The sequence below is a fragment of the Cnephaeus nilssonii genome (assembly GCF_951640355.1).
Source record: "Cnephaeus nilssonii genome assembly, chromosome: 11".
NCBI lineage: Eukaryota > Metazoa > Chordata > Mammalia > Chiroptera > Vespertilionidae > Cnephaeus > Cnephaeus nilssonii.
The window spans coordinates 63,610,931-63,629,832 of NC_137082.1; the positions used below are offsets into that span (position 1 = coordinate 63,610,931).

Below are 18,902 nucleotides of genomic sequence, written 5' to 3' on the forward strand. Positions count from 1 at the left end.
CACTCCCCCCGCCCCCAATGGCTTTTTTAGTACCTGCCAGCTGTCACATGTTCATTGTGCCCGCCAAGTTGTGAGACCTTTAAATATAGCCCAATTGTCTGCATAGGGGACTGTAGGCTATGGCTCATGTGTAAATACCAGTCACACGGCCCTTAGTTCTGTACACTGGCTACTCTGTTGTACTCCTCTTTGAAGCCATGCAGTGTTGTATGGGATTGTATGGCCCCCCACAGTCGTTACACAAGGATGACCTCGGCTAGACCCCTCTTGGTGCCATGTATCTTTAAGAATGGCGATTGTAACTTGTTGATGAGGGCATTTTTTGGTGTGGGAGCTCTACAGTAAGGGCTGAAGTGGTCATGTAATACATTGGCCTCAAAATGACATGTAACTCATTACCCAAAGGACTTGTGGAAAGGGCACTGTGCTGTTGCAAATATGCATGCTATTTTTAAAAAATATATATTTTTTAAATTGATTTCAGTGAGGAAGGCAGAGGGAGAGATAGAAACATCAATAATGAGAGAGACTCATTGATTGGCTGCCTCCTGCACGCCCTACACTGGGGAGCGAGCCCGTAACCCGGGCATGTGCCCTGACCAGGAATCAAACCGTGACCTCTTAGTTCATAGGTCGAGGCTCAACCATTGAGCAACACCGGCCAGACATGCATGCCAGTTTTGTAAGGTGAAGGCAACAGATGAAGGAGGCCTTGCAAATAACTCTTCTGTCTAACCCAGTGGTCGGCAAACCGCGGCTCGTGAGCCACATGCGGCTCTTTGGCCCCTTGAGTGTGGCTCTTCCACAAAATACCACGGCCTGGGCGAGTCTATTTTGAAGAAGTGGTGTTAGAAGAAGTTTAAGTTTAAAAAATTTGGCTCTCAAAAGAAATTTCAGTCGTTGTACTGTTGATATTTAGCTCTGTTGACTAATGAGTTTGCCGACCACTGGTCTGACCCTTAACTGGGAGGTCTACCTGTACTAGCACTATCACCAGTAGGGCAATGATGGGTTCTGTCTGCTGCGATGTTTTATACCATCCCAAAGCCTGCTGTTCAGTGGAGGAAGAATAGGTCTCAGCACCCTTCTCTAATTGGAACCAGAACCTAAGGAGGACGGCTTTCCCAGGTTGAGCCTGTCCTAGGACCCAACTAGTTCCATCCAAGTGACATGGGTACCTCAGCAAGGAGGAAACCAGAGTCTGTGTCTGTGTTGCCAGGGTAGAAACATTAACATCATGGGGGTGCTGGAAGGAGAAGAGAAAGAGCTAGGAATTGAAAACCTATTTGAAAAAATAATGACTGAAAACTTTGCTAACCAGGTGAAGGAAATAGACATGCAAGTCCAGGAAATGCAGAGAGTCCCAAATAAGATGAACCCAAAGAGGCCCTCACCAAGACACATCATAATTTTTAATTTTTAAGACAAAGAGAAAATCTTAAAAGCAGGAAAAAAAAAAAGCAGTTAGTTACCTACAAGGGATAGGACTATAAGCTATTTTCTCAACAGAAGCTGTGCAGACCAGAAGGGATTGGCACAACATATTCAAAATGATGAAAAGCAAGGACCTACAATCAAGATTACTCTATCCAGCCCTGGCTGGTTTGGCTTAGTGGATGGAGCATTGGTCCTGGGTTCGATTCCAGTCAAGGGCACGTGCCCGGGTTGTGGGCTCGATCCCCAGTAGGGGGCATGCAGGAAGCAGCCAATCAATGATTCTCTCTCATCTTTAATGTTTCTGTCTCTCTCTCCCTCTTCCTTCCTCTCTGAAATCAATAAATATATATATTTTTTTAAAAAGATTACTCTATCCAGCAAACCTATTGTTTAGAATTAAAAGACAGATTAAGAGCTTCACAGACAAGAAAAACAAAGAAGAAAAATTTAAAACTGAATAATAAAATGGAAATATCTACAAATTACTTTCTATTAACAATTACTTTCAATGCAAATGGATTAAATGCTTCAATCAAAAGACATGGTGGCTGAATGGATAAGAAAATAAGACCCTTACATATGCTGTCTACAAGAGACTCACTTCAGATTGAAAGACACAGACTGAAAGTAAAGGGACTGAAAAAAGATATTTCATTACAATGGAAACAATAACAAAAGAAAAGCTGGGGTACCAATAGTTATACCAGAAAAAAATACACTTTAAAACAAAGGATCTAACAAGAGACAAAGAAGGACCCAGCAACTCCACTTCTGGGTAATTATCCAAAGAAACCTGAAATGTTAGTTTGAAAGACATGCATCCATATGTTCATCGCAGCAGTATCTACAATTGCCAAGACTGGAAGCAACCTATATGTCCACCAATAGACATATGGATAAGGAAGCGGTGCCTGTATACAATGGAAAATGACTCAGTCATAAGAAAGAATGAAATCTTGCCATCTGCAGCAACACGGATGTACCTAGAGGGTATTGGGCTGAGCGAATTAAATCAGACAGAGAAAGATAGACACCATATGATTTCACCTAGATGTGAAAACAAAATAAACAAACAAGCAGACCAGAGACAGTCTCATAGATAGAGAGCACATTTTGACAGTTGACAGATGATGGGTGGGGGGGAGGGGGCTTGTGGGGTTGGGTATGCATGAAAAAGCAATGGATTAAGCAATACAAGTTGGTAGTTACAAAATAGTCATGGGGGATATAAATTACAATACAGGGAATATAGTCAATAATATGGTAATAACTATGTATGGTATCAGATGGGTACTAGATTTATTGGGGTATTACTTTGTAAGTTATATAAATGTCTAATCACTGGGTGGTACGCTTGAAATGAATATATTATTGTACATCAACTGTAATTGAAAAATAATTTTTTTTGTTAGTCCTCACCTGAGGATATTTTTCCATTGATTTTTAGAGAGAGTGGAAGGGAGAGGGAGAGACAGAGGGAAACACTGATGTGAGAGAGACATATTGATTGGTTTCCTCCTGCACGCACCCTGACCGGGGCCGGGGAACCTGCAACCAACGTACGTGCCCTTGACCAGAATCAAACCCAGGACCCTTCAGTCTGCAGGCCAATGCTCTCTCCACTGAGCCAAACCGGCTAGAGTGAAAAAATAAAAAATATATATATTAGCCGAAACCGGTTTGGCTCAGTGGATAGAGCATCGGCCTGCGGACTGAAAGGTCCCAGGTTCGATTCCGGTCAAGGGCATGTACCTTGGTTGCGGGCACATCCCCAGTGGGGGGGGTGCAAGAGGCAGCTGATTGATGTTTCTCTCTCATCGATGTTTCTAACTCTCTATCCCTCTCTCTTCCTTTCTGTAAAAAATCAATAAAATATATTATATATATATATATATATATATATATATATATATATATATATATATATATATATAGTAAAGGAATAAAATACTGATACATGCTACAACATGGACAAATTTTGAAAACATTGTGTTAAATGAAAGAAGCCAGTCACAAAGGACCACATATTGTATGAATCCATTTATATGGAATGCCCAAAATTGGCAAAGCCATAAAGACATAAAGCTGATCAGTGATTGCCAAGAGCTGAGGGTATGGCTGATAGACTATACAAGAAGCTAATAAAAGTCATTACTTACAGAAGGCAGGGTGGCATGGATCATCTGAGACTTCCCAGAATGTACTTTTCATATTGCTGACCTTTTTTGAATCATGTGACCATATTACCTATTCAAAGAAAACATAAAATTTAAGAATATTAAAGGAGACTATTTTAGTGCTGAAATTATAAATTTAAAAAATAATCTTATGCTTATTTATATTTTCCAAATATCCAATAGTAAATACACATTAGTTTTATAATCAAGAAAAAATAAAACGTTTAACCCTAGCTGGTTTGGCTCAGTGGATGGAGCGTCAGCCTGCAGACTGAAGGGTCCCAGGTTCAATTCTGGTTAAGGGCACATGCCCAGGTTGTGGGCTAGATCCCCAGTGGGGGCATGCAGGAGGCAGCAGATCAATGATTCTCTCTCATCATTGATGTGTTTTTTTTAAGTATTTTATTTTATTTTTAAAATACTAGAGGCCCGGTGCACGAAATTTGTATGGGGGGGGGGGGGGCGGCGAAGGGGGTTCTCAGCCCAGCCTGCATCCTCTCCAATCTGGGACCCCTTGAGGGATGTCCAACCGCCCATTTAGGCCTAAATGGGCGGTTGGACATCCCTCTCACAATCCAGGAATGCTGGCTCCAAACTGCTCACTTGCCTCTGCCTGATTGCCCCTAACCGCTTCTGCCTGCCAGTCTGATCACCCCCTAACCACTCCCCTGCCAGCCTGATCGATGCCTAACTGCTCCCTGGCCGGCCCGATTGCCCCTAACTGCTCTCCCCTGCTGGCCTGGTCACCCCTAACTGACCTCCCGTGCCAGTCTGGTCGCCCCTAACTGTCCTCCCCTGCAGGCCTGGTCACCCTCAACTGTCCTCCCCTGCTGGCCTGGTCACCCTTAACTGCCCTCCCCTGCTGGCCTGGTCACCCCTAACTGCCCTCCCCTGTAAGCCTGCCCCCCCAACTGTCCTCCCCTACAGGCCTGGTCCCCCCCAACTGCCCTCCCCTGAGGGCCTGGGTCCCCACCCCAACTGTCCTCCCCTGCAGGCCTGGTGCCCCCCCAACTGCTCTCCCCTGATGGCCTGGTCCCCCCCAACTACCCTCCCCTGCTGTCCTGGTCTCCCCCAACTACCCTCCCCTGCTGTCCTGATCCCCCCCAACAGTCCTCCCCTGCAGGCCTGCCCCCCCCCCCCCCCCGCCAACTGCCCTCCTCTGCTGGACTGGTCACCCCTAATTGCCCACAACTGCCCTCCCCTGCAGGCCATCTTGTGGCGGCCATCTTGTGTCCACATGGAGGCAGCCATCTTTGACCACATGGGGGCAGCCATCTTGTGTCTTGGAGTGACAGTCAATTTGCATATTACTCTTTTATTACATAGGATATTTTATTGATTTTTTAAAGAGAGAAAGGGAGAAGGATAGAGAGTTAGAAACATTGATGAGCTGCCTCCTGCACACCCCCTACTGGGGATGTGCCCGCAACCAAGGTACATGCCCTTGACCAGAATCGAACCTGGGACCCTTCAGTTTGCAGGCCAACACTCTACCCACTGAGCCAAACCAGTTAGGGCATTATTGATGTTTCTATCTCTCTCTCCCTCTCCCTTCCTCTCTGAAGTCAATAAAAATATTTTTTTTAAAAAAGAAAGTAGTAGTTATTTAAAAAATAAATGAATAAATAAATAAATAAAATGTTTAATATACAAAGTCTGGGATCATTTTTCCCATCAATGTAGCAGTGTATAAAGTTGCAAGAGAGTAAAAGTCTCTCACTTATTCTTGCTTAAAGGTATCTCTAAAAAAAAAAAAAAAAAAAAAAAAAAAAAAAAAAAAAAGGTATCTCTAAGTAGTTGTTTTTTTTTCTATATCTGTACATATGTATTTGCAAGTATGTTAAATGTATTTTTACAGGAATAAAATTTTACTTTATGCATCTTGCTTTCTTGATTAACATATATTTTGGTATGTTAATAACATATAGTCCCACCCCATTCTTTAATCAGCTCCACTGTATTCTTTGGTATAGCAATTCCTAACCAAGGTGGTTCAGACTGCTTTCAATTTACTTCTATTTCCGACACTACTATTAAATTCTTATAGATGCATATATACACATGTGCCAGTAGCCATTCAGAGGATGACTTCCTAGCAGAGAGATTACTTAGTAAATAATATTTTAAAAATAACAGTTTGCAAGTGTTACGGAGATTGGACCTTGAGACAGCACATGCAGACCTGTGCTTGATGTTTCCCCACTAGGTGGCAGGAGAGATCTATAAATTTCTAAGACAACCAAGTATTGTGCATTTCAAAACCTTAAAATGTTTTGTTTTTTTAAATGATGTTGGTAGTGTTCCCGGTTCATCTGTGACAACCTGATGCCCTGTTTTCCAGAAGGTGAGGCTGACATGGTATTTTCCAGTCGTGGTCAGGGCTTGTGATGCTGTTGCAGTAATGTACCTCAGGTAACAGAATCTAAAAAATCACAGTCTGCCCAGCCGGTGTGGCTCACTGGTTGAGCATCAACCTACGAGCCAGGAGGTCATGATTCAATTCCAGGTCAGGGCATATGCCCAGGTTGCCGGCTCCATCCCCAGTAGAGGGTGCGCAGGAGGCAGCCTACCATCCATGTTTCTACCTCTGGTTCCCTCTTCCTTCCTCTCTCTCTAAAAATCAATAAAAACATACTTTTTAAAAAAATCACAATGTCTGCCCTGGCCGGCTTGGCTCAGTGGATGGATCGTCGGCCTGCGGACTGAGGGGTCCCGGGTTCAATTCCGGCCGGGGGCACATGCCTGGGTTGCGGGCTCGATCCCCAGTGGAGGGCGTGCAGGAGGCAGCCTGTCGGTGATTCTCTCTCATCATTGATGTTTCTATCTCTCTCCTTCTCTCTTCCTCTCTGAGATCAATAGAGAAATGTATTTTTTCAAAAAATCACAATGTCTGATTAATACCACTTAGATGTTAACAAATAAAGAATGCATTATGAGCCCTAACCCGTTTGGCTCAGTGGATAGAGCGTCAGTCTGTGGGCTGAAGGGTCCCAGGTTCGATTCTGGTCAAGGGCATGTACCTTGATTGCGGGCACATCCCCAGTAGGGGGTGTGCAGGAGGCCGCTGGTTGATGTTTCTCTCTCATCGATGTTTCTCTCTATCCGTCTCCCTTCCTCTCTGTAAAAAATCAATAAAATATATTTTTTAAGAAAAGAATGCATTATGATATCAACACCAAGGTATATCAATGCAAGTTTTACGAATGACAATAGCAGAACATTTAGAATATTCCTAATTACTACTTTACTTGATAGTGATCAAATATTTTTTAAATTGTTGACCATAGAGTATACATAAATCATAAAGTTCTGAGATTTTCCCTAATTATATCATCTTATTTATCGCAAGACCCCTTAGTCATGAGCCATTTTTTGAATACGTTACTGTAATATCCAGAAGGCATCAGGGGAAAGAAGATTTCCAAGCTGGGAAGGAAATGGTGTCTTAGGTTTCCGATGAAAAACTACATATGCTATAATGGAGGAAATTAAAGTGCTCAGAAGCAGAAATAAGGTACAAAATTGAAAATACGTATTGGAGAGACTTACTTCAGAAATTGTGTTTGGAAGAGGAATTAATTATATAGACTTTATACCATAGAAAGCATACTCTGTTTTTATAATATGCTAGTACATCTTGGCTATTTTGAGGCTCAGGGTAATTCTGAGTTTAGTTAGAGAACATGTCCTTAGATTCAAATAATCTATGCGTAGGATCTCAGAAAATCTAGATGCTAGTGGCACAGGCTCAGAATTGCTGACTTTCCACCATCTCATTCTGCCAGCATGGCAGGGTAAAGAACCTATAAATCGAGTCTTTACCATCACTATTTGGGGATCAATTAAACATCAGAGCCCAATTTTTGTTATTGTCCTGGGATATTGAAGCAATGTTCATGGCAAATGGGAAAGAAACAGATCCAAAAGTTCTTCAAAACTTCTTACCTGCTGGAAGATTGACTTTCTCCCTAAATTAAAAATCTGTTCTGATACAGCAATTTTCAAACGTATTTCTTTTCAGCAGCAGACTCTTGTAAAAATGAAAATTTGACACAGAATCTCAATACATAGAAACTAAATAGATAAGAAATAGAAGTAGGACTAGTTGAAAAGCCTCTTAATTTACCCCAGAGATGACCTCCAAAAGCAACAGGGCTCCCCAGAACCATCAACTATATGTTTCTGTCTGTGGTTACACCAGATGGAACCCCACCCAGCCACTCCCAGGTTCATGACTCCCTAGGAGTCAGTCTTGACTCACTGAACAAGCAATTATCAAGTGCTTCTGTTTGCCAGGCACTGGGATAGATCCTGGGTACACAACGACGAGGAAGGCTAAATCCCCATCCTTGAAGAGTTTACATAATCTAGAGCACAACTGCTTTCCAAACTTTAGGGAACTTTCTAACTGGGTGGGTGGCTCATTAAAAATGCCTATTTCTGGGTTTTATCCCAGAGATGTCAATTCCAAAAGTAAGAGGTGGAGCTTAGGAATCTGCCTCTTTAATGAGTATTAATCTAGTGGGAGAGACAGAAACACAAACAAGTACAGTAATTATTAAAAAATGTGCTGAGAGTAATGATGGAGGTATGTGGGAGCAATTACGGGAAGACAAGGAGGAGGAGTGAGGAGCACCCAAGGGGGTGAGCAAACAAAGCTCTGGAAATAGGTTCCACACGGAAGAGACTGATAGGATGAGCAGTAATTGTCTGGGCGTGGCAGTGGCACCATTCTGAGGGGCCAGATAGGAGCAGGTTAAAGTAACCCAGAAGGGAGGTGAACTGAGTCAGAGGTCAGTGGGGATGGTAGCCATGCTACTAACAATGATAAGCGCTGACATTTACTGTTACTGCCCACAAGTCACTGTACTAAGGACTTCACGTATGTTCTCATTTCATTCTCACAAGTCCGATAGGGTGGGCACCACTAGAATTCCCATTTCATAGATGATATAATACTGACTTTTGCCGAGAGTAAGCAATGTGCAGAAGGGGAGTCAGGTCTGGAAGCCGGGTTTGTTTGTCTTCCAACCTATGCCTCCAACTCTAACTGTTAAATCAGATCATCTCTTAAAGGATGTGGAAGAAGGGATGGGTTAAAACAATCTGTACGAGGTAAATTCCAAAGGACTTGCTGACCGATTGGGTGTAGGGTAAGGGATTACTCTAGGTTGGAGTGCCTAGGTGATGCCATCCATGTACCTGGAGAGTGAATCCTGGAAGAGGAATTTGCTTAAGGAAGATGCTTTGGCCATGGTGAGTTTGAGGTGGGGACCTAGGGACTACTTCATGGGTAACTGGACATATGGGTCTGAAGCTTGGGATAGAAATAAGATAGAGATACAGGTTTGGGAGTTAGTAGAAACCAAGAAACTTGGTCAGTTCACTTGGGAGAAGGTGTAGAGTGAGAAAACAGTAGAACACAGGGGAAGAAGAATCTGCAAAGCAGAGAGAGAGAAGGAATATGACAGAGTCGTTGAGTGTCATTGAAACCAAGGGGCAGAGTTTCAAGGAGAGAATGCTCAGTAGTTTAAGTGTAGTAGAGAAGTCTAGAAGGAGAAGGACTGACAGTACCCATTAGACTAGAAAATGAGAGCAGTTTCAAGAGCCCATTACAGCATGTTGTGGAATAGTAAGGGGTAAAAAAGTGGGAAGAGGTCTAGTCAGTTTGGCTCAGTGTATAGAGCATCAGGGATGGTAGCAATGCTACCAGGGGCAAGTAAAGTTGGGGGAGGATGCTAACCAGGGGCAAGTAACCTGCAGACTGAAGGGTCCCAGGTTAGATTCTGGTCAAGGGCATATGCTGGGTTGCGGGCTCAATCCCCAGTGTGAGGCATGCAGGAGGCAGCCGATCAATGATTCTCTCTCATCATTGATGTTTCTTTCTCTCTCTCTCTCTCTCTCTCTCTCTCTCTCTCTCTCTCTCTCCCCCCACCCCTCTCCTTCTCCCTCTCCCTCTTCTTCTCCCTTCCTCTCTGAAATCAATAAAAATATATATTTTTTAAAAAGTGGGAAGAGCAATCGTGGACTCTCCCTTTGAAAGGTTTAGGTGAGAAGTAGGGAGAATATGCATAACGCTTATAAGGGGATGTAGTAGCTGAAAGATATCTTTCCAATGCTTCACACACACACACAGGTTGGCACTTAACACCATCTACTTCGAAGAATGGCATGCCTAATCCATCCTTTCCCTCGATGCTTCTGAAATGAGAGAAATGACCCTGGTTCTCAAGCCAACAACATGCAGAAGAGGCATTTCAGCCAAAGATAAAAGTTAGGGATGACTTTTGCTCCTGAATTCTCCATTCCTTGGAAATCTTTCCTTAGTTCCCACACCTACTGTGACAAGACCCATCCCGAGTTGCCTTCCTGTGAGAGGTTTAACCAACGGCAGACTCTATCATCCCATCTTTGCCTGCTAGCTATTGGAGAAATGACTGTATCCTGTGCTTGGTTTAACCCATGGCCAGTCACCCTTTGATTGGCATCTTTCCAGTTCTAACAGAAACCATAAAACTGAAACAACAAAGACTAATGGGTGTCACCGAAGCAGATCCATGTGTCACCTGGCCGTGAGCATACTTATCTGTCTTGGCTGCTCCTCAGAGTGCACGGCACATTGCTGCGTCTGGTAACTGCCCTGGGGTGCACGGGGGATCTGCCCAGCACAGTGTGAGCGGGCTTCCAGCTCTCTTAAGTAGTCCTATGGAATAAGAACATCGTTCTGTCAAACATTTAATTAAAAATAATAAATCTTTGCCTATTTAAGTGGTGGGTGATTTCTCCTTTGTTTTCTGCAAAACCCAAGCAAGAAAAAAAATCAACCCTCCTGCTTCATTTGGGATGAGCATGGGTACAGATTGGTGAAGCAGCTCAGGTCTTGGACCCACATACAGGTGCAGAGTCAAGGGGGAGATGTTTTTGTTTTGTTTTCAAGTTGAGAAACTTGACCCTAGTTATAATCAAGGGTGGAATATGGGGTGAAATGACCAGTGGGTGGAGGAAACAGAAACTATAGAAGGGAAGACTAGTGGAGCAGGTGCCCACGGAGAGGGGACCGAGGAGAGTGGGGTGGTTGCCTGAGACTAGAGGGTGGGAAGGGAGTTTGGCCAGGGTCTAGATCAGGACAATAGCTACTGTGTTTTGGACACTTGCTATGTATCTGATACCATACTAGGCGTTGACAGCCATCTGTGGTCAACTCAACTACTCTACAGAGACTGGGTCTTAGAGAAGTTAAGCAACTTGCTCAGGGTCATACGATTAGTAAGTGGTTACCCAGTGTTAGACCCGAGCCTTTGTCCCAGGGAGGCATGAAGACAATGGGAGAAGTGAGGAGGTTGGGGGAGGATGCTAACCAGGGGCAAGTAAAGTTTCCATTGAGGGCCTGAATGGAACAGGACACCTGTCATTCCCTGTGCGATAATCTGTAAGATTGTGATTTTTCTCCAGTACCACAGAGTGCTTGGGCTCGGACCAGAGGAGGCAGATTGCAGACTGTCCAGCATAGAGGGGAGAGAACTGGGGGTCAGTTCTCTGTGAACTGTGGCCTAGAATGCGGAGGTTGCGGGGTTGGAGGCAGAAAGGTCTGGAGGAGCTGGTGGAACGGGGGAGGCTGGAGATGGCTATGAGGTTGAAGAGCAGGTGTCACATGCCTGTGGTGGTACACACAGGAGAGGGCGGTGTATAAGGCCCTTCTCAGCATGGCTCCTAACTTTCTAGCTTCAACTCCTGCCACTTCTTTCTGGGACCCCACAATCCAGCCTCACAGGTGACTTGCAGCCCCCCAAGAGCACTGTACCTCCTCATGCTTCTGGGTTTCTGCATATTCTGCTCTCTTTCTCTGAAAGATGCTTCCAGAACAAACATGGAGGAGCAGTTCCCCAATAGGCCCCTACAGCGGCGTCCCGCATTCCTATTTTTAGCCGCTGCAGCTCGCCTGGTCACCTGACACGCAAGCTGGCGGCTCCCGAGAGCGCCCCGCCCAGGCCACGCCCCCGCGGCGTCAGGCCACGCCCCGCGGCGCCCCGTCCCTCCCAGGCCACGCCCCCGCGGCGCTGAGACCGGAGTAGCCGGCAACTCCGGGTCTGGAACCGGGAACCCGCGCTCTGCGGCGGGTGCCGGGCGGCGATGAAGATCTGGAGCTCGGAGCACGTGTTCGGGTGAGGTGGGGCTGCGGGCCGCCGTGGGCTCCGAGCCGGCGCCGGCACTGCCCCCGCGCCGCTGCGGGAGGCCGAGGAAGGCCGGACCCCAGACCCGGCCCTCGCAGAGCCTTCCCAGCCTGGCGTGGACCGTTCCCAGACCGCGGCCTCGGCTTCCTGCCAAGGAGGCGCAGGCTCTGTCCCTTCTAGGGGCGTCGTCAGCTGTTTGATGGAGTCGCCGCCCGGCCGGTGGAGGCCGTGGTGGGATTCCTGAAGCGCCGGGGAGGGGGTCGGCCTTTCCTTCCGCGGCCGGAGGAGGACGGAGCCGCGGGATGCATCTCAGCTGGTCCTATGGGGCCGGGGGTGCCCTCCTCGGCGCGCGCCCCTAGCGGGGCGGACGCGGCTGGGAGGGGACCCGTCAAGGTGACAGTGCGCCCTCAGTCCCCCCAGGCCTGATCTCGCCTACACCCTGTTCTCCTTGGGGCCAGGGGCGTGCGGACCTGGGGAGAGCGGAGGTCTTACTCTGCAGTGCAGCAGATCACGAACATTAAGCATGTTTTCTAAATGAAGGGTCCACGGCGGCCCCGGAGCTCGGGAGGAAGCAGATGTGGAGGAAGCAGTGGGGGCTGTGGCGCGGGGTGCACTTGTGGGCATGGAAGGCCTCCAAGCGCATGGGAAGCTGGGAGCTAGGTAAAAGTGCCTTCTTGACCTAGGTGGTATCTTCGTCTAAGTCATTTATCTGTGACCCTCTGAAATCATTCTTTAATATCTTTTAAAAAAATATTTTATTTATTTTTTACAGGGAGAAAGGGAGAGGGATAGAGAGTTAGAAACATCGATGAGAGAGAAACATCGATCAGCTGCCTCCTGCACACCCCCCACTGGGGACGTGCGCGCAACCAAGGTACATGCCCTTGACCGGAATCCAACCCGGGACCCTTCAGTCCGCAGGCCGATGCTCTATCCACTGAGCCAAACCGGTTAGGGCAATATCTTTTAAAGGAATAAAGATTTTTAAATATCCCCAACTCCACTTAGAAAAACTTTTTTAAAAAAAATAATGGTCAACTATAATTTAAAAAGAAGTTTTTAAAAACTTTATGAAATGGAATTGTCATCCTTTGGCGTTTTAAATGTAAAATTATGATTAAAAATATATCAAGAGGTTAGAACCTCTAAAATTATTTTTAATGAAATCCTTAGACTTGATGGGATCCAATTCTAGTGTTGATTTTTTATTCTCAGTTCTCCCAAGGCTGGGACATAACTGGCACGGGCTAGATGCCGCGGGGAGACGTGAAGTCATTGCGTCCTGTAGATGCCTGGGCAGAGGGGCTGTTTTGTCATGGAATAGTTGACAAGGACTGCCCTAGAAGCTCATGAAATGCCGACTGACAAGCAGAAGTGAATTGTCAACTGTGAAAAGTCACTATTGATAAAATTCACTGATTTGACGTGTACAATTCAGTAATTTTTAGTAAATTTAGAGTTGTACAACCGCCACCGCAGACCAGTTTTAGGACATTTCCATCACCCTACAGAGTCCCCTCGTGCCCATCTGCAGTCAGTCTTGGCTACCATTGCCAGCCCCGGGCAGCTGCTAGTCTGCCTTCTGTTTCTGTAGATTTGCCTTTTCTGGACATTTCATATAAATGTAATCACACAGCATGTGGTCCCTTGTGCCTGTCTTCTTTCACTTGGCATCATTTTATTGAGGTTCGTTTGTGTGGTATCCTGTATCAGCACTTCATTCGATTTGTATTCCGGGCAAATACAAATTTGTGGCCTGGCACACAGTAGGTGCTCTGTGAGGAGCTGAGGGATCTTGCTGAGGTTAGATGCCATTTCAAAATGGGGGTGGCTACCCGCCAAAGAACTTTGTCAACACCAAGCCGCTGTGGACTCGGCACTGATCCCCTGCCATTGATTTTTGAAGTTAAAAGCCAAGGGCTGTGATGAAAATTGACAAACGTGGAGTGCAGCTGGCCAAGGACAGTGTGGGGTGGGCCCCTGTGGCTGCCGGGCTGCGAGTGACATAGTCATGTGCGGCGGCAACAGCACAAAATGGGAAGCCCAGCCTTCTGGCTGATTGTGGAGCTCACCCCTTGCTTAGTCCGTCAGAAATCACCAATTTATTTTTTTCTCTGAGGGTTATAGATTTCTTTTTATACGTATTTCCTTTATATATTTGTTGTGCTGTCAGATAAATATTTGACCAAAAATTAATAAATTTGCTCTGGAAAGGCAAGAAATAAGTAGGCACAAAACCTTTTGAACACATCAAGATTTCTTTCTTAGTCCACATGGCATAGAATCCCCAGGGACTGGAGGTCAGGCCCAGCAGAGAGCAATATAAACATGCCTACAGAAATGGAGACCCCGTTGAGAAAGCCATCTGGATTTAGTGTGTGTTACCTAGCCAGGGTTTAAGATTGTCTAAATAGTAATGAAAAAAAGGTAGGACTGAAATATAAAAATATAAAAAGGGGCATTTAAAAGTTAATAGGCTTATAAACTTCATCCTCACAGCATTGACTTGGGTTTCAGGTAGACCTATAAAATCTTCAGGAACAGAGCCAACACAAGTAGATTTCGGGCAGAGATTCAAGGCCATATACTCTGAATTCTAACACCTACCAGGAAAGGTCTCTAGTAGGTAATGTTCATCTCAGGGAATTAAGGGCTCTGGAGGACATGATGTCCTAAAACAAACTTGCTTTCTAGCCAGGAGCAGGGAAAAGAATGCCCCTCCCCCCACTTTTTTTTAAAAATAAGAAATTGAGCATTACAGATAAGAGAGATAAGAGATGAAGCACACACCCCCAGTGTGGTATCCCCTCTCTCCACAGGCAGACAAAATTATGAATTTGGGGGTATCCCTCTGAAGATAATATATATATTCCATTTGACTATATCTATGTGGGCATGTGTTTATTGTTTTAAAATAGAAATCAGTGACATCAGATGTATACATCTTTTAAAAATTTCCCTTTCAACAGTATGGTTTTGAGATCTGTGTGTGTTGTGTATGTATACACACACACGTATATGTATCATAGCTATATAATATTCCATTGTATGAATGTGTTGCAATTTATTCTTTCTCTTATTGAAAGAACATCATTTCCCCCCTTATTACACATCATACTGCAGTGACCAACTGTGTATATATTTTTGGTCCACTTAATCAAGGACCCACTTAGGCCAGCAATTCTCAAACCCCTCAGCCTCATGACTTCTTTATTATCTAAGAAAATGTTGGGAAACCCTAACAGTTTTTGTTTATGTGAATTATAGCTATCCATATTTACCATATTAGAAATTAAAACTGACAAATAATATTTATTAATGAATTAAAATGAACAATAAACCCATTACATGAACATAACATTTTTTATTTTAAAACCCTGTATTTTCCAAGATACCCCCCAAATTAGTAAGAAAAGTGATACTATTTTTATGCTAATTTTTATAGTGTCTGACTTAATAGATTCTATTAAATAGAAGGTGGCTTGATATTCATATCTTCCTTCTGCATTCAGAGTTTACAGTCTTGTTTTGTTTGAAGTATGTGAGTAAAACCCAGCCTCACATAGTGTGTGAATAAAACACTGGAAAAGGTAGGAGTATTTTAATAGTCTTTTAAAGTAATTGTGGCTATTTTTGCTACTACAACAAAACTAATGTAAAATCTGAAACCATAATGACCAGAGTAATTGGCCTGTCCAAAAGTTTAAATGAGTCTCTCACTATTGTGTGATTTTTGTGGCGTCTGGCACTGCTCATTGGGAGTGTATGGGTTTACCCGGTTACAATATGAGGCGTCAGGGCAATGGATACAAGTTTTTGAAATTTTCACTCAAAACCCAAGTTTTATCTTTGGCAACAAATAGTATCAGTTGTTTTCCTTGAAGTGATGGGCCCATTTAATTGATTTTTGAGAAAATGTCTGCCAGATGACCAAAGCTAGTAGAAGTGATGGGCGTGGAAGGAAGCAGCCAGCTGGGCCCACCACCCACAGCTGCCCAGCACTTCCCCGGCCTCCTTAGACAGCAAAACATTTTTATGTCTTACTAGAGGCCCGGTGCACAGATTCGGGCGGGGCGGGGGGGACGTCCCCTCAGCCTGGCCTGCGCCCCTCTTGCAATCCGGGACCGCTCAGGAGATGTAGCAGTGCGCCAAGTGGCAGGCGGCCAGGGAGGAGCCCAAGCTGAGTCCGGGCGCTGCACCCACTCTTGCTCATCCTGGCCAGCCTGCTGCGCCTGCCGGCCACAGCTGGTTGCTGAGGAGTCAGGAGAGGCTCTCGCCACGCCATGGCAGCTGCGCTCACCAGCCATGAGCCCGGCTTCTGGCTGAGCAGCGCTCCCCCTGTGGGAGTGCACTCACCACCAGGGGGCAGGTCCTGCATTGAGCATCTGCCCCCTGGTGGTCAGTGCATGTCATAGCTACTGGTCAACTGGTTGTTCCAGTCATTTGGTCATAACGGTTGCTTAGGCTTTTATATATATATAGATATTTGTGCTTATGTCTTATAGTATTTGTGCTTATTGTAATTCCTTCTTAGTATTTGCTGAAGATGGTGGTATATAGACTAAATTGGCAAGGGTTGGTGAGGTTTATCGGGGCTTATCAATTATTGAACAGGCTCCTCTAGAGGGATATAAAGCACCGTGAAGTCCTCTGAGTTTTAGACTGTAGCTAGTAGTACTCCGGGGAATAATTTTGTTATATAAGTTGTTTAGGGTTAAGCATAGTGGGGTATCTAATCCCAGTTTGGTCTTAGCTTTCTTGTGGTCAGAATATGAAAAGAAAAGTACTCAGGGGTTTAGAATAATCAAACAAAATTTTACTCTTTCATCACGGATAGTCTTAAGAAACAGTGGCGTGGTTTCCCCGCGTGCACAGCAGTGAGCAGGGCCCTGGCTTTAATCCGTGGGGGGAGGCCAGCAGTCTTACCCGCCGATGCTTTTGAAGCGTAAATGTCAATTGAGTGAAAAAGACAAACTTAGTAGCATCATGAAGCAGTGTTGGCCTTGCAGACCTCCTGAAAGAGTATGGGAACCTCTGGGTGTGTGGACCGCGCCCAGATGTGGGCCTAGAGTTGCTTCAAGTAGGGTGCAGGTGACTTCACCTTGTTTGTGGCTGCCCTCATCCTTTTTTTAAAAAAAACTTGCTGTTTGCCCTAACCGGTTTGGCTCAGTGGATAGAGTGTCGGCCTGCAGACTCAAGGGTCCCAGGTTCGATTCCGGTCAAGGGCATGTACCTTGGTTGCAGGCACATCCCCAGTAGGGGGTGTGCAGGAGGCAACTGATCGATGTTTCTCTTTCATTGATGTTTCTGACTCTCTATCCCTCTCCCTTCCTCTCTGTAAAAAATCAATAAAATATATTTTTAAAAAAACCCAAAAACTTGCTGTTAGGGAAATTTCAAAAGTGTGCAAAAGTGAAGACTAGAATGCCGAGGCCCAGTGCCATCTTCCAGGTCGACAGTTCCCCTCTCGCAGCCAGTCTGGTTTCACGTGTCCCCACCTACTGTTCTTTCCTCCAATTTATTATAGACAAATCCCAGACGTCCTATCATTCCATCCCAGCCCTGTTTCTACACCCTCGCTGTGCATAGAGCGGGGCCTTGGTTATGCCTTCCCGCTTCCCAGTGTGGGTAGGGAATGAGGCCTCCCACCTCCCTGGCACCAGCACTGCCCTCAGTTCAGCCGCCCTGCAGTGGGGCACAGAGGCCACGCGCCCTGGGGATGGATTCCCACCCCACCATGGCCACCGCCAGCCAAGCCTTTAGTCACTGCAACAGTGCAGGCAAGAGTCAGAAATGGTGCCTGCTCCTTCGTGTTTCGTCACCCCATGGAACTGCAGGGGAGGGCAGGTGACAGGCAAGGGGTGGGGAGAATTATCTCCCTGCTCAGAAGCCCTAAGCTAAAGCTTTTACCTCTTTAAGGACTGGAGGGAGGGAGGGAGAGGGAGGAGGAAGTGCGGGAACAGGAAAAGTGCGGAGCCACAGGGAAGGAAAGTGCCCCAGCCACGGCCACCGTCTGCGAGGCCTCTGGACTGGGAGTGCCGACCAGGTGAGATGAGCATGAGCGCAGCTGCCAGGCGCCCGAGTTCTTCCTTCCTTCCTTCCTTCCTTCCTTCCTTCCTTCCTTCCTTCCTTCCTTCCTTCCTTCCTTCATTCCTTCCTTAAATATATTTTATTGATTTTTTTATAGAGAGGGAGGTAGAGGGATAGAGAGTTAGAAACATCGATGAGAGAGAAACATCAATCAGCTCCTCCTGCACACCTCCTACTGGGGATGTGCCCGCAACCAAGGTACATGCCCTTGACCGGAATCGAACCTGGGACCCTTGAGTCCACAGGCCGACACTCTATCCACTGAGCCAAACCGGTCAGGGTGGGGCCCGAGTTCTTGTTCTTGTTCTTGTTCTTGTTCTTGTTCTTGTTCTTGTTCTTGTTCTTGTTCCTGTTCCTGTTCCTGTTCCTGTTCCTGTTCCTGTTCCTGTTCCTGTTCCTGTTCCTGTTCTTGTCTCAGGTTCCTGGCTCAGCCTGGTGGCAAAGCCTTCTGGTTGCCTTTGGTTGGCTCAGCAGGATCCCAGGATCCAGGATTTAGGTCGGAGCTGGACTCCTGATATATATTTGTTGGCTATACCTTTAATTAAAACCAAAAGGAAAAACTTGACTCATTTCACTCTGTGGCACACGGCATCTCTGGCTCCCAGCGCCCCTCTGGTACACGCTACAAAAGGTTTGCTTGCTTATGCCAGGCGATTGTCTCTTCCCTCCAGCCACCCATGGGACACGGTCATCAAGGCTGCTATGAGGAAGTACCCGAATCCGATGAATCCCTGTGTCGTGGGAGTCGATGTGCTGGAGCGCAGCGTGGACCGCCGCGGCCGGCTTCACAGCCACCGCCTCCTCAGCACCGAGTGGGGGCTGCCTGCCCTCGTGAAAGCGGTGAGCCCACAGCTGCTTGCCCCGCTGGTCCTGCCCGGCCCGCTGCACCTGCACCACCAGCTGGTACCGGCTCTGTCCCACTACACCTGCCTCACCTGGCTACACCCTCAGCCGGCACCATCTGCAGGAAATGACTACCTTCCCTTAGAGCGCCCACTCGGGATTTCTAGGCAGCCCAAGAGATGGT

The 18,902-nt window shown here is 46.1% G+C and overlaps 2 protein-coding genes across 9 annotated transcripts in view; one reads left to right on the plus strand and one right to left on the minus strand.

Annotated features, from left to right (window-relative positions):
• Positions 1 to 7,759, minus strand: part of AFG3L2 (AFG3 like matrix AAA peptidase subunit 2) — a 48,950-nt gene extending 41,191 nt beyond the window's left edge. The window contains exons 1-2 of one of the 2 annotated variants that reach the window (XM_079783567.1): positions 6,635 to 7,759; positions 3,597 to 3,684 (exon numbers count right to left, since the gene is read on the minus strand). In XM_079783567.1, the coding sequence (XP_079639693.1) occupies positions 3,597 to 3,620 (24 nt within the window). In that variant the 5' untranslated portion in view covers positions 3,621 to 3,684; positions 6,635 to 7,759. Of the gene's footprint in view, positions 1 to 3,596; positions 3,741 to 6,634 lie in introns of those variants that run through there. The other variant, XM_079783568.1, reaches the window with a different exon arrangement.
• Positions 7,760 to 11,666: 3,907 nt separating this feature from the next.
• Positions 11,667 to 18,902, plus strand: part of PRELID3A (PRELI domain containing 3A) — a 29,393-nt gene continuing 22,157 nt past the window's right edge. For all 7 annotated transcript variants that reach the window (XR_013814179.1, XM_079783944.1, XM_079783945.1 and 4 more), the window contains exons 1-2: positions 11,667 to 11,776; positions 18,547 to 18,715. Coding sequence is in view for 6 of the 7 variants with exons in the window: in XM_079783944.1 (XP_079640070.1) it covers positions 11,745 to 11,776; positions 18,547 to 18,715 (201 nt within the window). In the remaining variant the exon portion in view is untranslated. The remainder of the gene's footprint in view (positions 11,777 to 18,546; positions 18,716 to 18,902) is intronic.